General features: G+C 42.1%; 1 protein-coding gene across 1 annotated transcript; it reads left to right on the top strand.

Annotated features, from left to right (window-relative positions):
* The first annotated feature begins 2,118 nt into the window (after positions 1–2,118).
* Positions 2,119–4,142, top strand: socs1a (suppressor of cytokine signaling 1a). The gene is made up of 2 exons (XM_031728519.2): positions 2,119–2,427; positions 3,299–4,142. Exon 2 carries the CDS (start codon positions 3,356–3,358, stop codon positions 4,004–4,006), a length of 651 nt encoding a protein of 216 aa, XP_031584379.1. The 5' UTR covers positions 2,119–2,427; positions 3,299–3,355; the 3' UTR covers positions 4,007–4,142.
* Positions 4,143–14,488: the final 10,346 nt, after the last annotated feature.

Below are 14,488 nucleotides of genomic sequence, written 5' to 3'. Positions count from 1 at the left end.
TTCTTAAAAATGTAAAGTGATGATTGGCCGTTCACAAACATCCTCTTCAGTTCTGTGAATTGTTTAAATTTGTATGTGTTACTACAGCAACTTGCACATGGATACTAAAGTTTTCCACAGTAATGCTGCGTGAGGGGGTGTTTCTGCAGTGTCTCTGGGAAAATGAGATGTTTCATAGCGGTGAAGAAGTTGAGCACAGTATCCTGTATCGGTTCAATTAAATTCTGGTTTACTTATAAAGCGCCAAATCCCAACAACAGTGGCTTAAAGCCGGTCTTTAATGTAAGATAAAGACCCTACAATAACACAGAGAAAACCCCAGCAATCAAACAACCCACGGCCCGTGAGCAAGAAATTGGCCACAGTGGAAAGGAAACACTCCCCTTTAACTTGAAGAAACCCCCGGCATGTCAAGGTTGGAGGTGAGGGGACGGAGACGGGACAAAAGATGCAAAGCTTATCATGGCTGTGAAGCTCACAGACGGAGCTGGGACATATTTAGAACTATTACTTCTGCTAGTGCAAGCACCAGACTAATCTGATGTTATAAAAAGAAACATGCTCATGCACCTCACACAGTCTGCCTCTGCTATCATATGCCTAACTGTGTGCCTGTCTCTGCCCCTTTAAGTAATTCACATCAGCTGATCTCCAGTCTTTTCCTTAACTTTCAGTTTACTCGTTTTCAGCCTGACAAAAATGACCAGCTGAGGACCGGTTCCTCTCTCTGTAATGTGACACTGAGTATCAACAGCTGCCGCCAGAACAGTTTCATTTCTGTATGCCTGGCAAAACTGTACTGAGAGACTTGAATGCTCGCAGCTGCAGTAGCAGAAAAGTAAATTTGCCCTCTTTGTCGTTCTTCACGCTGCAACGACACTTCTTTAGAAACTAAGCAGAAGTGACCTCATTGACCACTATATCATTTGTGATACAAGCCAAGCCAAGAAGCCGTCATTCCAGATAAAGCATGGATGAAGTACTTTATCCGCAATAACAAGAAATCTGTGAATTCTCGAGTTCAATCGGGGATTGAATGAAATTCAACTTTATTGCCAGATTTCTCTGAAAACATGCTTCACGCCACAGGAAACGCAGGAAGAAAAGCACCTCGAGAAAAACACTAAAGCGAGGTTTTCTTTAGGATTTAGACACAAATGAAGCGCCACAGCTGGCTGCTGCTGCCTCCACGCCATGTTACACTAGAAGACTCACACAGGCACACACTCAATTGCTGTTTCACACACTTATTGTGAAACAAATGGCAGGCATAGTACTCTTTTCTGAGAAGTACCACACCTCACATAATCTCATTGGACAATCAGATTTGAATATTCAAGATAAGACATAAAAAAGCCACCATGTGACTCCAGTTAAAGATAATTATTAACTTTACCACAGCCACTAGTTAACTGAAAATCTGATGACTACATATGACTACTCACCTTAGCTGCATGGAAGTAAAATTCTGCAAGCAAAACAGTGAAATTACTGTAAGGATGACATGCTGTGCACATTTCCACAATGAATTACCCCCAAATGTAAAGGCCCTGCAGAAAAGAGCCAAATACAAACAACAGAGAGCTGCATCAGGAGCACAAGCATGACTAATTTACAAGCCCAGAAGTGTTTGGCTATAAGTGTTGGCTATATATGTATTCTTTTTAACATTATTTCTGCGAATAGATGTGCATATTTGCACTTCTTTGACATGTTAAGACACAGGAACGCTACATGTCATCTTTCACCATTAGTATTTGATGGAAAGGGAGATAATTATCAACCTGCAGGGACGAAGTTACAAAGAAAAAAAAACAAAAGGACTGAGCCTGATTTTTTATGCCATCTCTGAACATGAACCGGCATGCATGTTTAGGCAAACAAATCTGAATTTACACCATTTGAATTGATTTTTTTTTTTTTTTCAAAAAAATATATAATTAAGAAAAACTACAAAAAACTACAACCCCTAATGACGAAGTCAATCTAAACACCAACAAAAACTGCTCCCATTACTCGAATATGCCACCTCTTTCTGTAAACGTCCTGCTGTCATGTGGCTTTGCGGTTTTTTTTTTTTGGTTTTTTTTTAATTCTTGAAATTTCAGTTCACAGAAGTCAAGAGTAAGCTAGCTCTCGTCCCTCTCTTTAGTTTCACTTTCGTATTCCAAGAAAGGAGGAGGCGGAGCAAAGCCCTCTGTTAAAAAGCCTGTGAACTGTTTACCAAGCTTCACACACACAAGCTAACGGCTGGAGCTCAGAGCCCAGAAGGTGTAAAGGTTAACCCCAAATGCAACTGTGCACCCTGCATCCTGACACCCGGGGGATTATTTGCAAGGATTTCTGCTCTTTGCCATCACAGCTTTCGCACTTTGGGATTACAGACCATACGGATCCTTAAACCGCTACATCTGTCAGAACAAAACGGTGAGCCTTTATTTCTCTCTCTATATATTTTAAGAAAAGGAAAAAGAAAAAATGGATATATTTGGTTGGGTTGCTTTTGGGGGGTGGAAAATGGCGATGGAGAATCGTGGCTGCTTTTGTTTTATGGGAAGACAGCGTTCAGAAAAATGTTAAACCATTGATCAGGCTCAGGTTTCTCTGAGCGCACTCTGGCTGAAGTGAACGGTAATCATAAGAAACTTTACAAGTCAGACGTATTCGTCAAGTTTAAGAGATCTGAACGGCTTCAACATGTGATCGTGTCGGATTTATCAGCACAGGTCGTCACCAGTGTTAATCATTACTCTTTCCTTGAATTTAGCTCAACTTCCATCCACTGATGGCGCAAGTTTTTTTTTCTTTTCCTTTTAGATCATTGGCGTTAAAGAAGGAAGGAAAATACTATTAATCACACAAAGGATACTGTTTATTTTTTATTTTGGGGGGAAATAGTAAGAACAGGATGCTTTAAAGAAATCAAGTCAATGCATTTTAGCGTAAATATTTTATCTGAATTCTTAGTTAGATGATGCTCAAGTCATTACAGAAGAAGCAGTAAAATACTTTTGTGAGTGTGTGTGAGTGTGTGTGTGGGGAGGGGGGGGCTTACGGATTGTACAGTAGTCTGGCTGTGGCAACCATCACTGTCGATTTTATGCCGGCTAAACCGCAGATCCAACTCATAACAAAGCTGAACTGCTCAGTGGAAACTACAAGGCGTTTCTCGTCTATCGCGCACAAGCGCTCTTTCTACTTTTAGAAGTCTGGGTTTTTTTTAAGCTGCTGTGAAAGTGATGCTAGCCTCAGTTGTGAGTGAAAAAGTCAATGACCTTTCTGTCTGTTTGTCTCTCAGGATGTCAGTGTGGTGGTTAGAGATGGGAGAGGGTCTGGGGCCTCTCTCCCCTGTAGGATGGTAGCCGACGGCACGGTCGAAGGCCATGACAAGACCCGCTTGTCAAGCTTGTCATCATCCTCATCCTCATCCTTGTCTTCCTCCTCCTCCTCCTCAACACTTCGCACCGAAGTGGAGCAGCTTCAGCGTCAAGCCAATCAACACCGTAGGACGCCCTCCGTCTATCTGACTCACTTTCCTACTTTCACCTGCAAGGAGGACTGCAGAATCATCACAGACACAGCGTCCAAGCTCGAGCGCTGCGGCTTCTACTGGGGTCCCCTGGGAGTGGAGGACGCTCACCGCATGCTTCGGGACGCCCCGCTGGGCAGCTTCCTCATCCGCGATAGCCGTCAGAAAGACGTCTTCTTCACACTGTCCTACCACGCCAAGACCGGACCGGTCAGCGTGCGCATCGACTACAAGCACCAGAAGTTCTCACTAGCGGGCAACGAGCGGTCTTTCCAAACACTCTTTGCCCTCTTGGAGCATTACATCAATTCTCCTAAGAAGAGCTTGAGCGTCCCTTACAGGAAATGGGAACCGACGCTGCAGGAGCTGTGCAGGAAGCGCATCTTGGAGCTGTGTGGAGGGGCAAGCCAGGTTCCAGAGCTGCCGCTCACACATGTCGCCCAAGACTTTCTGTTGGAATTCCCTTACAAACTGTGACCAGCTTGCCATACAAACTGTTGACAGTATTATTTATAATTTCAAGAAGGTCGCCCTTACCAAGTAACAGCAAGGGATTGGTAAAGCCTGTCTGCGACGCAATGGAGATTGAGACTGCTGAGATATGGTTACAGGGAAAACCCTTTGAGCTGAAAAGCTCCCAAATGCTCGAAAAGGGAGAACACGTTAGCAGTCAAGTGCAGACGGTCTCCAGCTGGAGTGGGTTTGTGGCTGACATTTCAACATATATTACCTCTAGAGACTCAACTCCCAGTTTCACATGGACAGAGCACCTTTTGCTCTTGAGGAAGTATGAAAAGTTGGGACGTGCTGCATTAAAAGAAAACTACAGACACAACAGAGCTATTACAGAGATGAAAGAACCGGTGGGCTCGCCTGTGAATGCTGCAGTTCCACTGGAAACTGTAGTCCAACATAAATATTATCCAAGGACGTTAAGAGAGCGGACTTTTAGACGCATGGAGGGATGGCGAACGGTACTGTTGCCGTGCAACAAGGGAGATATATTTTTGTAGCAGGTTTAAATACTCTAATAATGTGGAATGTTTACATCACACATGAATGTCAATCAGCACTGACTCTCGAACTCTGTGATCTGTCTCATTCTTGAAAACCCAACGGGGGATGTCAGATTGTGTTGAAGACAGGCCTCAAACATATGTACTGTAACTTAGCTCTCCTGTCTCCCTCACAAAGCTCACATGTGAGAGTTTCGTGACTGAATTGAACATATTTTTTTTACATGTCTTATTATTCTATTTTAAATAAAGTATTTAAACTCACTGCACTAGTTATGTTTTACTTTTTAACTTTTCCTGTCATTCCGCACTGACTTGTGGGAGTTAAGTGAGAGAAGGAGGGACAAACACACACACCCTCACATTACAGACAGGCAGACAGACACGAGGAAATGTGGAAGGTTATTGTACAGTATATCGTCACCGTGGTGATTCATCTCTGTAGGGCAAAGTGACAGGTGGGTGGGGTTACTTTGGTAGTAAATGGACTGTTACGCTTAGATACAGACACACTTACCAGAATCAGGGGGAGAGGTGACACGTAATGAAGTGTGTATGTGTGTGTGTGTGTTGCTTTTTCAATCTAATTTGGATCCAGTACAGATTAAAATGCTCTCAAGAGGAAGTGGGAAATTTTTGGGGTTAGTGGTTAGACAGATACATGATAGATCAAGGTCAGGCTTCGAGTTATGAGAAATAAACTTTGAGTAGGTAGGAAATGCACTAATTGTATGTTAATGAACACAGTGAGTTGAAGTAATACAAGAAATCAGGTGATAAAAGTGAAGACAAACTAAACTACAGAAGCACTAACTTAGAGGCTTGCTTTTCAATCAAAGCTGGGTTTGTCTTTTCTTTTGATATAATCAGTGCGGCAACAGCAGGTGGGCACACCTGGCTGAGTGTGACTCACATGACTGGAATGTCGGCGTATTTTTTTTAATGAAGGTAGCATTCACACTTCATTGTTACTACCACGCTGCCCTAAAATGAACTAAGGGGTGTGACTAATACCTGATGATAGTGATGCAAGTGTGACAGTACACATACTTAAATAAAGCTGTAGAAGTAGCAGTAGTAGCAGCACTAACTGAGCGGCCTCAGCCGATACTTAAGGCACTTGCGTCTGAACCCATAGCCAGACTTTTTAGACCTCAGTATGAATGGATTTAAAAGTCATTGTTTGCCTGTTTACATGTGGAGTATCCGGCTTGTGAAGACATTCACAGACTGCCAAACACCAATCAATCTTTTCAAATGTGAGTGTACACAGTGTGAACAGCTCCCAGCTACCTGGGAGTGGACTAAAGTATTGGGCCATGTCACTTAATCTTTGAATTCACATGTTTTCTGTCCCTTTGCTACAAGTGTATAAAGTCAGTCACCTAGCCATGTGGTTTGCCTTTACAAAGATTTGTGAAAGCTCCAAAGCTCACTAAAATAGAGTGTGGTGTTGTAATAGGGTACCATTGTTCCGGTAACCTTTGTGGCATGGATTCCTATGGCTCAGCAGCTCCCGTGGACACAATGGCTCAGTACTTTTGTCCATGGAGAGCTGCCTATCTTCCAGCCTTCCAAGGCTCTTTCCTGTTGGCTTGTGTACTGCTTAAAGGAAATCTGATGTACTAGTAGAGAATGCTATGATGGTATCCGCTGGTTTACACTTTGGTTTTTACAGAAATCAAAGTGAAGTGGAAGTAGAGCAGGTCATCTACTAACTGGAAGGTTGGTGGTTTGGCCTGGTTGGCTACTGGCGGCTCCAGTCTGCACGCCAAAGTATCGTTGGGGAAGAAACTGAAGCCCAGGTTGGTCTCTGATGTGTTCATCGAAGTGTGAATGTGCGTGACTCTCAGATAGAAAGCACTTGGGTGTGGAAAAAAGTGCGTGTATTAATGGAAGTGAATGGGTGAATGAGGTATGTTGTATAAAGTGCTTTGACTGCTGAAGCAGAGTAGAAAAGCACTATATAAGAATCAGTCCATTTCCATTTAGATATAAAATATAGGATGTTCACGAGTGACCGGATTAGTTGGTGTCAATTGTATGTTGTCATATTGCTAATTACTGAAAGAACCAAGCTAAGTGTTAGCCCCCCAGGTGCCAGTTTCCCAGCTGATTAAGCCTTTCCTTTCCTTCCTAAAGTCTGATTTCATGTAAACTGATGTTGTTTTTGTACATGTAAAACTGCAAATGCAGAATGTGTGGGAACTGTGATCTACATGTGACTCCAAAAAAGGTTTATCGCCTAAGAGCATCACAATTTGGCTGAATTTTGCAGTTTCATGACATTTGTGAGAGCAGTGTGTCACCGTTTCACACTGTGAAGAGCACATTTCATTTCTGCTCTGACGTTGTCAGCTTACCTAAACTCTTATCCTTTCCTCACACCTAACCAAAACTCCAACGCTGAAAACCAAACCTTACCAATAAAGCTCTGTGTTCTTTAGGGGAATTTTTTTTTTTGAAGAGTCTAGACAATTGAAGCCACACACACACACACACACACACACACACACACACACACACACACAAACAAACATAAAACAATGAGTCATACTGAATATAATACTCACAGTTGATTCAAGTAAACTTGACTAGTTTGAGGATATAATTACCTCAGCTTGAGGAAGAGGAACACAAACCAAGTCATAGAGTTGATTATGAGTAACGATAATGATTGTAATGCCCTTGCTTATATAGGCGCTATCAGTCATCCATTCTTATAAAGACTTATCTTGAAATTATATTTGATATTGACATTTGAGCGCAAGCTGTATCTCGTGGAGTGGGGAGGGAGGGAGTTGAAGGCTGGTGACGAGTGAGTCACACAGCGGCACAGTTTCACTCTGAAGCGTTTTGGTTTTAAGGACATTCCTGACTATTTTGAGAAGTGAAAGGTGAAGTGAGGTGTTCTGCAACTATGTGCTTATCAGCTGATTTCTGTGGAATCCTCCGCGTGGAGTTTTCTGTCCTTTACTTGCACGCGCTTCTACAGAAATCAATTGACAATCAATGCCCAAGGGGAGAGAGAGAGAAAGGGACACTCAGAACGAGGCTGGCGGAGAAATGTAAAAAGAGGAGGTGTTGCATGACGTTCAGTATGAATACAATGCTCCATTTTCAGAACTGTGATTCTGCTGTACTTTTATTGGGAGGGTTCTGATGAAAGAGATCCGCCCATCATCGCAGCACACGACTGCTTCTGCGGTGGAGGCTATTAGCCCCCTTTTAGCTTCCAGGCAGGCTGCTGGAGAGCCTCGCTGCTTGCTTGAGTTTTCTTGGACGAGTCTTTCCTGTTACTTCTTGTTGAGAAGTGATGAAAAAACAGATTTCCCTGAAGAATCATTAGTCATCCATTTCCTGTTTTCCATTTCCTTCTTCCAGTTCTTGTTATTGGGGATATTTCACAATGAACGATGTGGTGATGGCAGATCTGTGGAATTGCTGGTCATCAGATAGCTGCAGCAAGCTTCAGATCTGACTTTGCCAAAAGCGAAGAGGCTCTTCACTGAACCAATCTTCTTATCATTTCACAGATGACCACGTCGTATAAACAGCCTTCTGGTCATTTTTCCGAAGAAGTAAGAGGGAGGGTCTCACACTGAATTGACGACACCGATCCTGGACATTAGCTATAGCTACGCTCCTCTGCTCTATGAATCATGTGAGTCTGGTGAAAGCCCCAACCAGACTGGTTGGAGGAGGCAGAAGCGGTTTTTCTAGTTTTTGCTTCATACGATAGTGTGGGAAAAATATGTACAATGCTCATGTCTAAATAGTTCCCAGCTGCTAGGTCATGGCTGCAGCATTTCCAGACTTCTCTCGTAAAAGTCTTCCCTCTTAACAAGAGGAACGCACACACAAATAATTACATTTTTTCTCAAACGACTAGACCAGGGGTGGCCAATCTCAGTCCACGAGGGCCGGTGTCCCTGCAGGTTTTAGATCTCACCCTGGGTCAGCACACCTGAATCACATGATTAGTTCGTTACCAGGCCTCTGGAGAACTTCAGGACATGTTGAGGAGCTAATTTAGCCATTTAAGTCAGCTGTGTTGGTTCGAGGACACATCTAAAACCTGCAGGGACACCGGCCCTCGTGGACTAAGATTGCCCACCCCTGGACTAGACAATCACATTTGATCCGATTCCCTCGTTGGATTCAAGACATACGTCTTTCATGAGTATAGCAGGTACAGTAGTAGCAGTAGCAGTTGTAAAAGTAGTAGTAGTAATAGTAGTAGGACAAATTTATATTATATATCCATATCATATCACTGTAAACCAACACAGTGACCTAAACAACCTACTAACCAAACCTAACCAAATAAAGCAATCAAGATGTGATTGCAGTGCAGACTTTTAGCTTTAATGAATGGGGAGCATGTAGCTGAATCTGAGTACACTTCAGAATTCATCAGCAGTCACATCTTCAATTAGTTGTTTCTCTCTTACTCTAGACTTTCCCCATCATTCTGGTACAAATTAATCTCGGTTTCATGTGTCAAGAACTAAGCAGGCAAGTCTAATCTAGCCATCTTGTTCTTGAGTGTACTGATATTCAAAGTATCTTCTCTCGCAATATCTTTACAGTCTAATGTAAAGATATCAAATGCAAGTTCAGAACTTGAAATCAACCTCAGGTCTTTTACCCACTTGATATGTCATTGAACAACGCGGAAACAGGTCACACCTGTAATTGCGATTCAGTCAATTGTTCAGTTTCCTTTGAGTCTTTGTAAATGAGTTCTGTGTAGGAGTATATTGCTGTAACTCCTAAGCAGTTCTTCCAAACTTCAATGAGGTCCCTTGAAGTAAAGCTGAACATCTGAGACAAAATGTCAATAAAGTGTCGTTGTCCAAACGTGTATGGATCCAACTGCATATGTAATGAACAAACAGTTTCATGCTTAATTATCCTTCAGTAAGCATATTTTACTAAATACTTAACCTATGACTTACATTGTGGGTGGTTGCAACTAATAACTGATATTAAGGGTACCCCTTAGAGCCTTGTAACTGGTAGTAGGATTATGCAGTATAACACAGAGGGACATAAGAGTGCGCCAGCAAAAGATAGAAAACCATCGACCCCTTCACTTTGTGACCAAAGTTAATTTTACATTATCTACATCTACTTGTCTGCCCTCAGACTCAGGTAAATGAAAAAGGCAAAAAAAAGACCATATTTAAGTTTTTCCCCCTAAAATAAAGCTCAGATTTAAAAATTTTCACATGAAGTGCTTGTTATCTTTGCATTATTACGCAGAGACGTCAAAGAGACTTTTAAATGGTCCATCATTCATTGCTTTGTGTACTCATTGAGAACATTTTGAATTACCGACACTTACGAGGAACTTGACATTGTGCAGTTACCAGAACAATTTCAGATCCTTGAGTCACAGAACAGCAATTTATGTTTATGCTTTGGCCTCCTCCCTCCCCCCCCGACACCCACACACACCCACACACACTTGGTTTTGAAATGAATTTGTGCGTGTCTTGAAAAGTGTCAAAGAGGCACACTTTGACTTCATTCCATGATTTATCATATCAGAAATACCTGACTGTCATCCATCTACAGCCTGTAGCTAGCATGAGTGTGTTTACCAGAAAAGGTCATAGGGTAATTTGGCCAGAATAACATCTTAACTAACTTAGCCTCAACCCAAGGTAACAAAATCTGCCTTCTAGGTCTCCTAACACGTTGAAGGACATTCAAAGCTCTTTCAGCTTTGACAATATCCCCAACACGAGTGTCTGAAGTGCACACCTAAACCTTGACAGAGCTCCCCTTGCGTTTATGGATGGCTGGAGACACTCACTGTTGTCCCTCTCTCTCGAACTGATATCAGTGATGATTTGAACCAAAAATTTGTCATTGGATTCGTCATACCATGACTTTCAGATACTGTTCCTCTTCTGTAGATAGGCTTGATGCTTTCTTTGTCCTTCACTTGTCCAATTTCCTCAAATACTTTAAGGACACACTGCACACCATGTTGAGATAGGCCAAGTTTTCACCTAATAGCTCTTTGGGAATCACATTGTTGGTGCAAAGTTCCTATTTTATGTCTATCAAACTGTGTCATCTTTGGCAATTTTCACAGATTTAACTAAAGACATGGAAATTGTTGGGACTTGCCTCTAAAAACGATCAGGTACAAGAGCTGCACTGAAAATGAGTGAAACACCAGCCAATGTCCAAAGAAAAAACTTCGAAAGACCTTCAGAAAGTCTAAAGAACTACTGCTGTGATAAGTTATTGCTGATCAGATAAAACAAAAGAAAACAAATCACACGAAATCTTGTTTCCTTGGAAGCAAAATATAGAGAAATGATGGATGACTCAAGACTTTTGCACAGCACTAAATATCACAGTGTAAAAAAGACATGGTGCGGGTGGGGGGAGTCAGGCGCTTAAGCATTTCTTAGCGGAGCGCAGTCACTTCCTGGAATTTGTACTGTTAGAGCTACTAAGAGCTAGCTGTTTCCCGTTTCCAGCCTTTGGGCCAAGTTAAGAAAAATTACTTTTGTCTGCTGCACATTGTGGCACACAAGTCTCCTTAAAACATTACAACTGTTCTACACGTTATACTTAATCCATTTCTACTAAAGCTGCCAAACGCTCGCAAAGGTAACCTCAGTTCAGCTGCACCGTGCACCACGAACAAAACCAGAGTGTAAGTGCACCAGTTATCTTTGATCAACTGCATCATCTTAAAAGTGGCACATATGTAGTACGATCCACTTTTAAAGAGAATCATCGTTTCATACATACGAAACACACATGAGTGCACAGACTAATCTCCAATTATCGCAGTCACTGCGGTTAGTACAGAGAAAACACACACACCGAGTGTTGCTGCAGTACCAGGAACCTCTTCACTTTTACGCACACATCACCAGACTTCCCTGAAGAGAGGAACCGCGATAAACAAAAAAAAAGTTGACACGTACAGACCACACAATGACTGAGGGTTCCTGCAGCAGCCACAGGACCATAACATAAAGGTGCGAAGCGTAACGTCATAGGCTCAAGCATATTACCTCTCACATGCACATGCACATGCAAATTCAAGTCAAAAAGCCACTTGGAAACATCCTCATTATCTTTGTTAGAACTGCGGATTAAAAAAATGTTTCTTTTTAAAGAAATGTCAGACATCTACATCGAAGTTTCATAGTGACATCAAGGTGGTTGTTTCACCTTTGTCCTGATGACTCCCCAGATTTTAGGGCCAGATTTTGAGGGCCTGATTTCTCAGAAATCACCATGTTTCAAAACCAAATACATCTGAACTAAAATTCAATCAAATGACAAATCAGCCTTAAAAATATTCTGCGAATCCCTTGTGTGTGTGTGTTACTTGACACCAAACTCAGTCGGCGTCAGAAAGGAAATGCAACCCAAACATCAGTGGAAATCTTCCCACACTCTCAGAAACACAGAGGAGAACCTCCTCTGCTGTGCTAGAGTATCGAGCTGTGATTCTGTGAAGAGGGGAAAGAAAACCACAAGCAAAAGAAATGAGCACCATCCTGTCTCACTTTCTGTCTGCAAGTAAAACCTGAAGGGCACTCGGAGAGCACAGACCTCAACCAAGGCCAAAAGTCCACTATTGTCATTAGTGGACTGGGCTAAATGCCTTTTTTTGAAAAGTGGATGCCCAAAGTGATCAAAAGCCAGACAGTTTTTTTTTTTTTTAAAGGCTTTCTCAAAACAATGTTTCGATTAAGTGCAGTGGAAAAGTACTTTTTAAAAGCCAAAATCCATATGATAATGTGACTTGGTCTAGGGATCATCTGTCAAAGCTGAAAACAGACTGATCCACACACCATATAAAGTTTGTTGTATGGGGGGTTTGAACACAAGGTTATAGACTGCCTTGTGATATAAAATGTATTTGTCTTGAACTCCCATACCACTCAACACAGAGGTGTAAGTGCGAGCCTTTTGATAGTCTGTAAATATCCATCAATGCGTCAACTTTATTCCACTTATCAGTGTCATGTCTACCAAGTGTTGGCAGTCTATCGTATAGCTAGCAAGGATAATCTGTGCACATTTTAGAGACATGTTTTCATGAAATCCAATATTGGGATCATTGAACTTGCCCTGACTCATTGATTTCAAAGGTACCTCATATGCTACATTGCTTATGGGACAGAAAACACCATTTAAAAAGTGAAGCTAATGCTAAAATGCTCAGCTTAAACAGCCAATTAGTCCCTAGAGGATTTTTTTTAAAAGTGACTACCTTGACTTTTAAAACTCACCTGTTTAAATCTTAATATTACTTAAAATTATACACAATTAAGCCTTTTGCAACACTGAGTAACAGGTGAGGGCGGACTTGGCTGCTAGCTGGAAGCTAGGTGTCACCTGAGCTAACCTTTCGTCAAACAGGCACAGAGAGTTGCCAGTGACTCGCTGCCAACCACCAGTTGGTAGGGAAAAATGTGTATTTCGCATGTGGTTGGTGAAAGGTTCCTGGAAGTTTCAGGTTGTCGTGATATCAGTCCCAAAGTTGGTGCTCTCCAAGCTACTACTGTGGTCACCTGCAGCTTGTACAGAAGACGCTGATTTGTCTGTAAATACTCATTTACTCTCAGAGCAGTAGTGAAACTTGAAAAAGGATGACACAATGTAGGGAAGTATTGCTCAAGACCACTTAAAAAAGAACACACACGCAAAAACAAAACAAGTCTGGTGCCTGGGATGCAAAATTTAAAGAAATGAGGTTCCATTTGCACAATACTGTAAATTACAGTGCAAAAAACTAACTTGTGCGGGTGAGCAGAGTCATGTGCTGAACCATTTCTTAGCAGTGTGCATGCACTGGAATGTGCAGTTTTCCTAGTGATAAGTAGAGCTAGCAGTTTCCCCATTACGGGCGTTTGTACCAGGTTAATAGAAATGACTTTTTTCTGCTGTATATTGTGGCACAGAAATTCTTTAAAACGTTTCAAGTCAGCCTGTACTTCAAAGTGCTAATTATTATGCATTACTTTAAGCGTTAACGAGACTTAAATGCGTGGGTTTGGAAAGACGGTTTATCTTCAAAGTGCCTTCAAAGGAAAAGTTGTACCTCAGCACAACTTTTACTTTGAAGGAGAAAGTTTGCCATTTGTTTTTCATATTTTCACTGCTTGTAGTTTGCAAGTGTTTGTAGACAACTCTTCCATCTTCCATGCACACTACTGGCAAACGGAGCTACTGACCAAACCAACCCCAGGCAGATGTTTGCTGTAACAGCGTATAGCTCGATGCAACCACTTGCCAACTAGTTGTGGAATACACACTTTTCCCTAGCAACCGCTGGTTACCATGGGGTGACTGACTAGTCTGTAGGCCTGTGTGAATGGGGCTGCCAGGTCTTACATCTGGGTGGGAAATGCACATTTCTACCTTGCGACTGGAGGTTGCTAGATGGTCGCCGACAGGTCTCTAGGCCAGTGTGACTAACAACCGAAAGAGGACCTGTCTTTGTGGTACTCATTTATTTTAAAGCATCATCATATTCTGCTGATCTGAAATTGGGTTGCAGCGGAAGGAGGCTGGGCAGGTTATTCCAGATATCCTCCTCCACAGCAACACTTTCTCTTTCTCCGGCACTCCCAAGCCTGATAAGATAAGATTTCTCAAGTATACCCAGGGCCTCCTGCTTGCGTGCATCTGGAAAATCTCCAAGGGGAGGTGCCCAAGAGGCATCCTAAACCTAAGCCTTTTAAAGCAATTAAAAAAAAATTATCTGCTAAACAACGGTGTGTTTAATTGTAAAAGGTTTTACACCATTTAAGCCTAATTTGCAGTTTTATCTGTTGACCTAAAAAGCTAGCTAGCTTCAGGTGATAAGTATAAATCCAGCTTCTCATAACCTCTGGCTTTACAAACCATTGGATAATGCACATCTTTTATATACAGCCTGTGGCTTGCGCAT

The sequence above is a fragment of the Oreochromis aureus genome, linkage group 4 (assembly GCF_013358895.1).
Source record: "Oreochromis aureus strain Israel breed Guangdong linkage group 4, ZZ_aureus, whole genome shotgun sequence".
NCBI classification, from domain to species: Eukaryota; Metazoa; Chordata; class Actinopteri; order Cichliformes; family Cichlidae; genus Oreochromis; species Oreochromis aureus.
The sequence above is the reverse complement of the archived record's forward strand: the minus strand, read 5'-3'. Positions and strand labels throughout refer to the sequence as shown.

Coding starts and splice junctions, on each gene's coding strand:
- socs1a (XM_031728519.2), top strand. CDS start 3,356: ATGGTAGCCGACGGCACGGTCGAAGGCCATGACAAGACCCGCTTGTCA.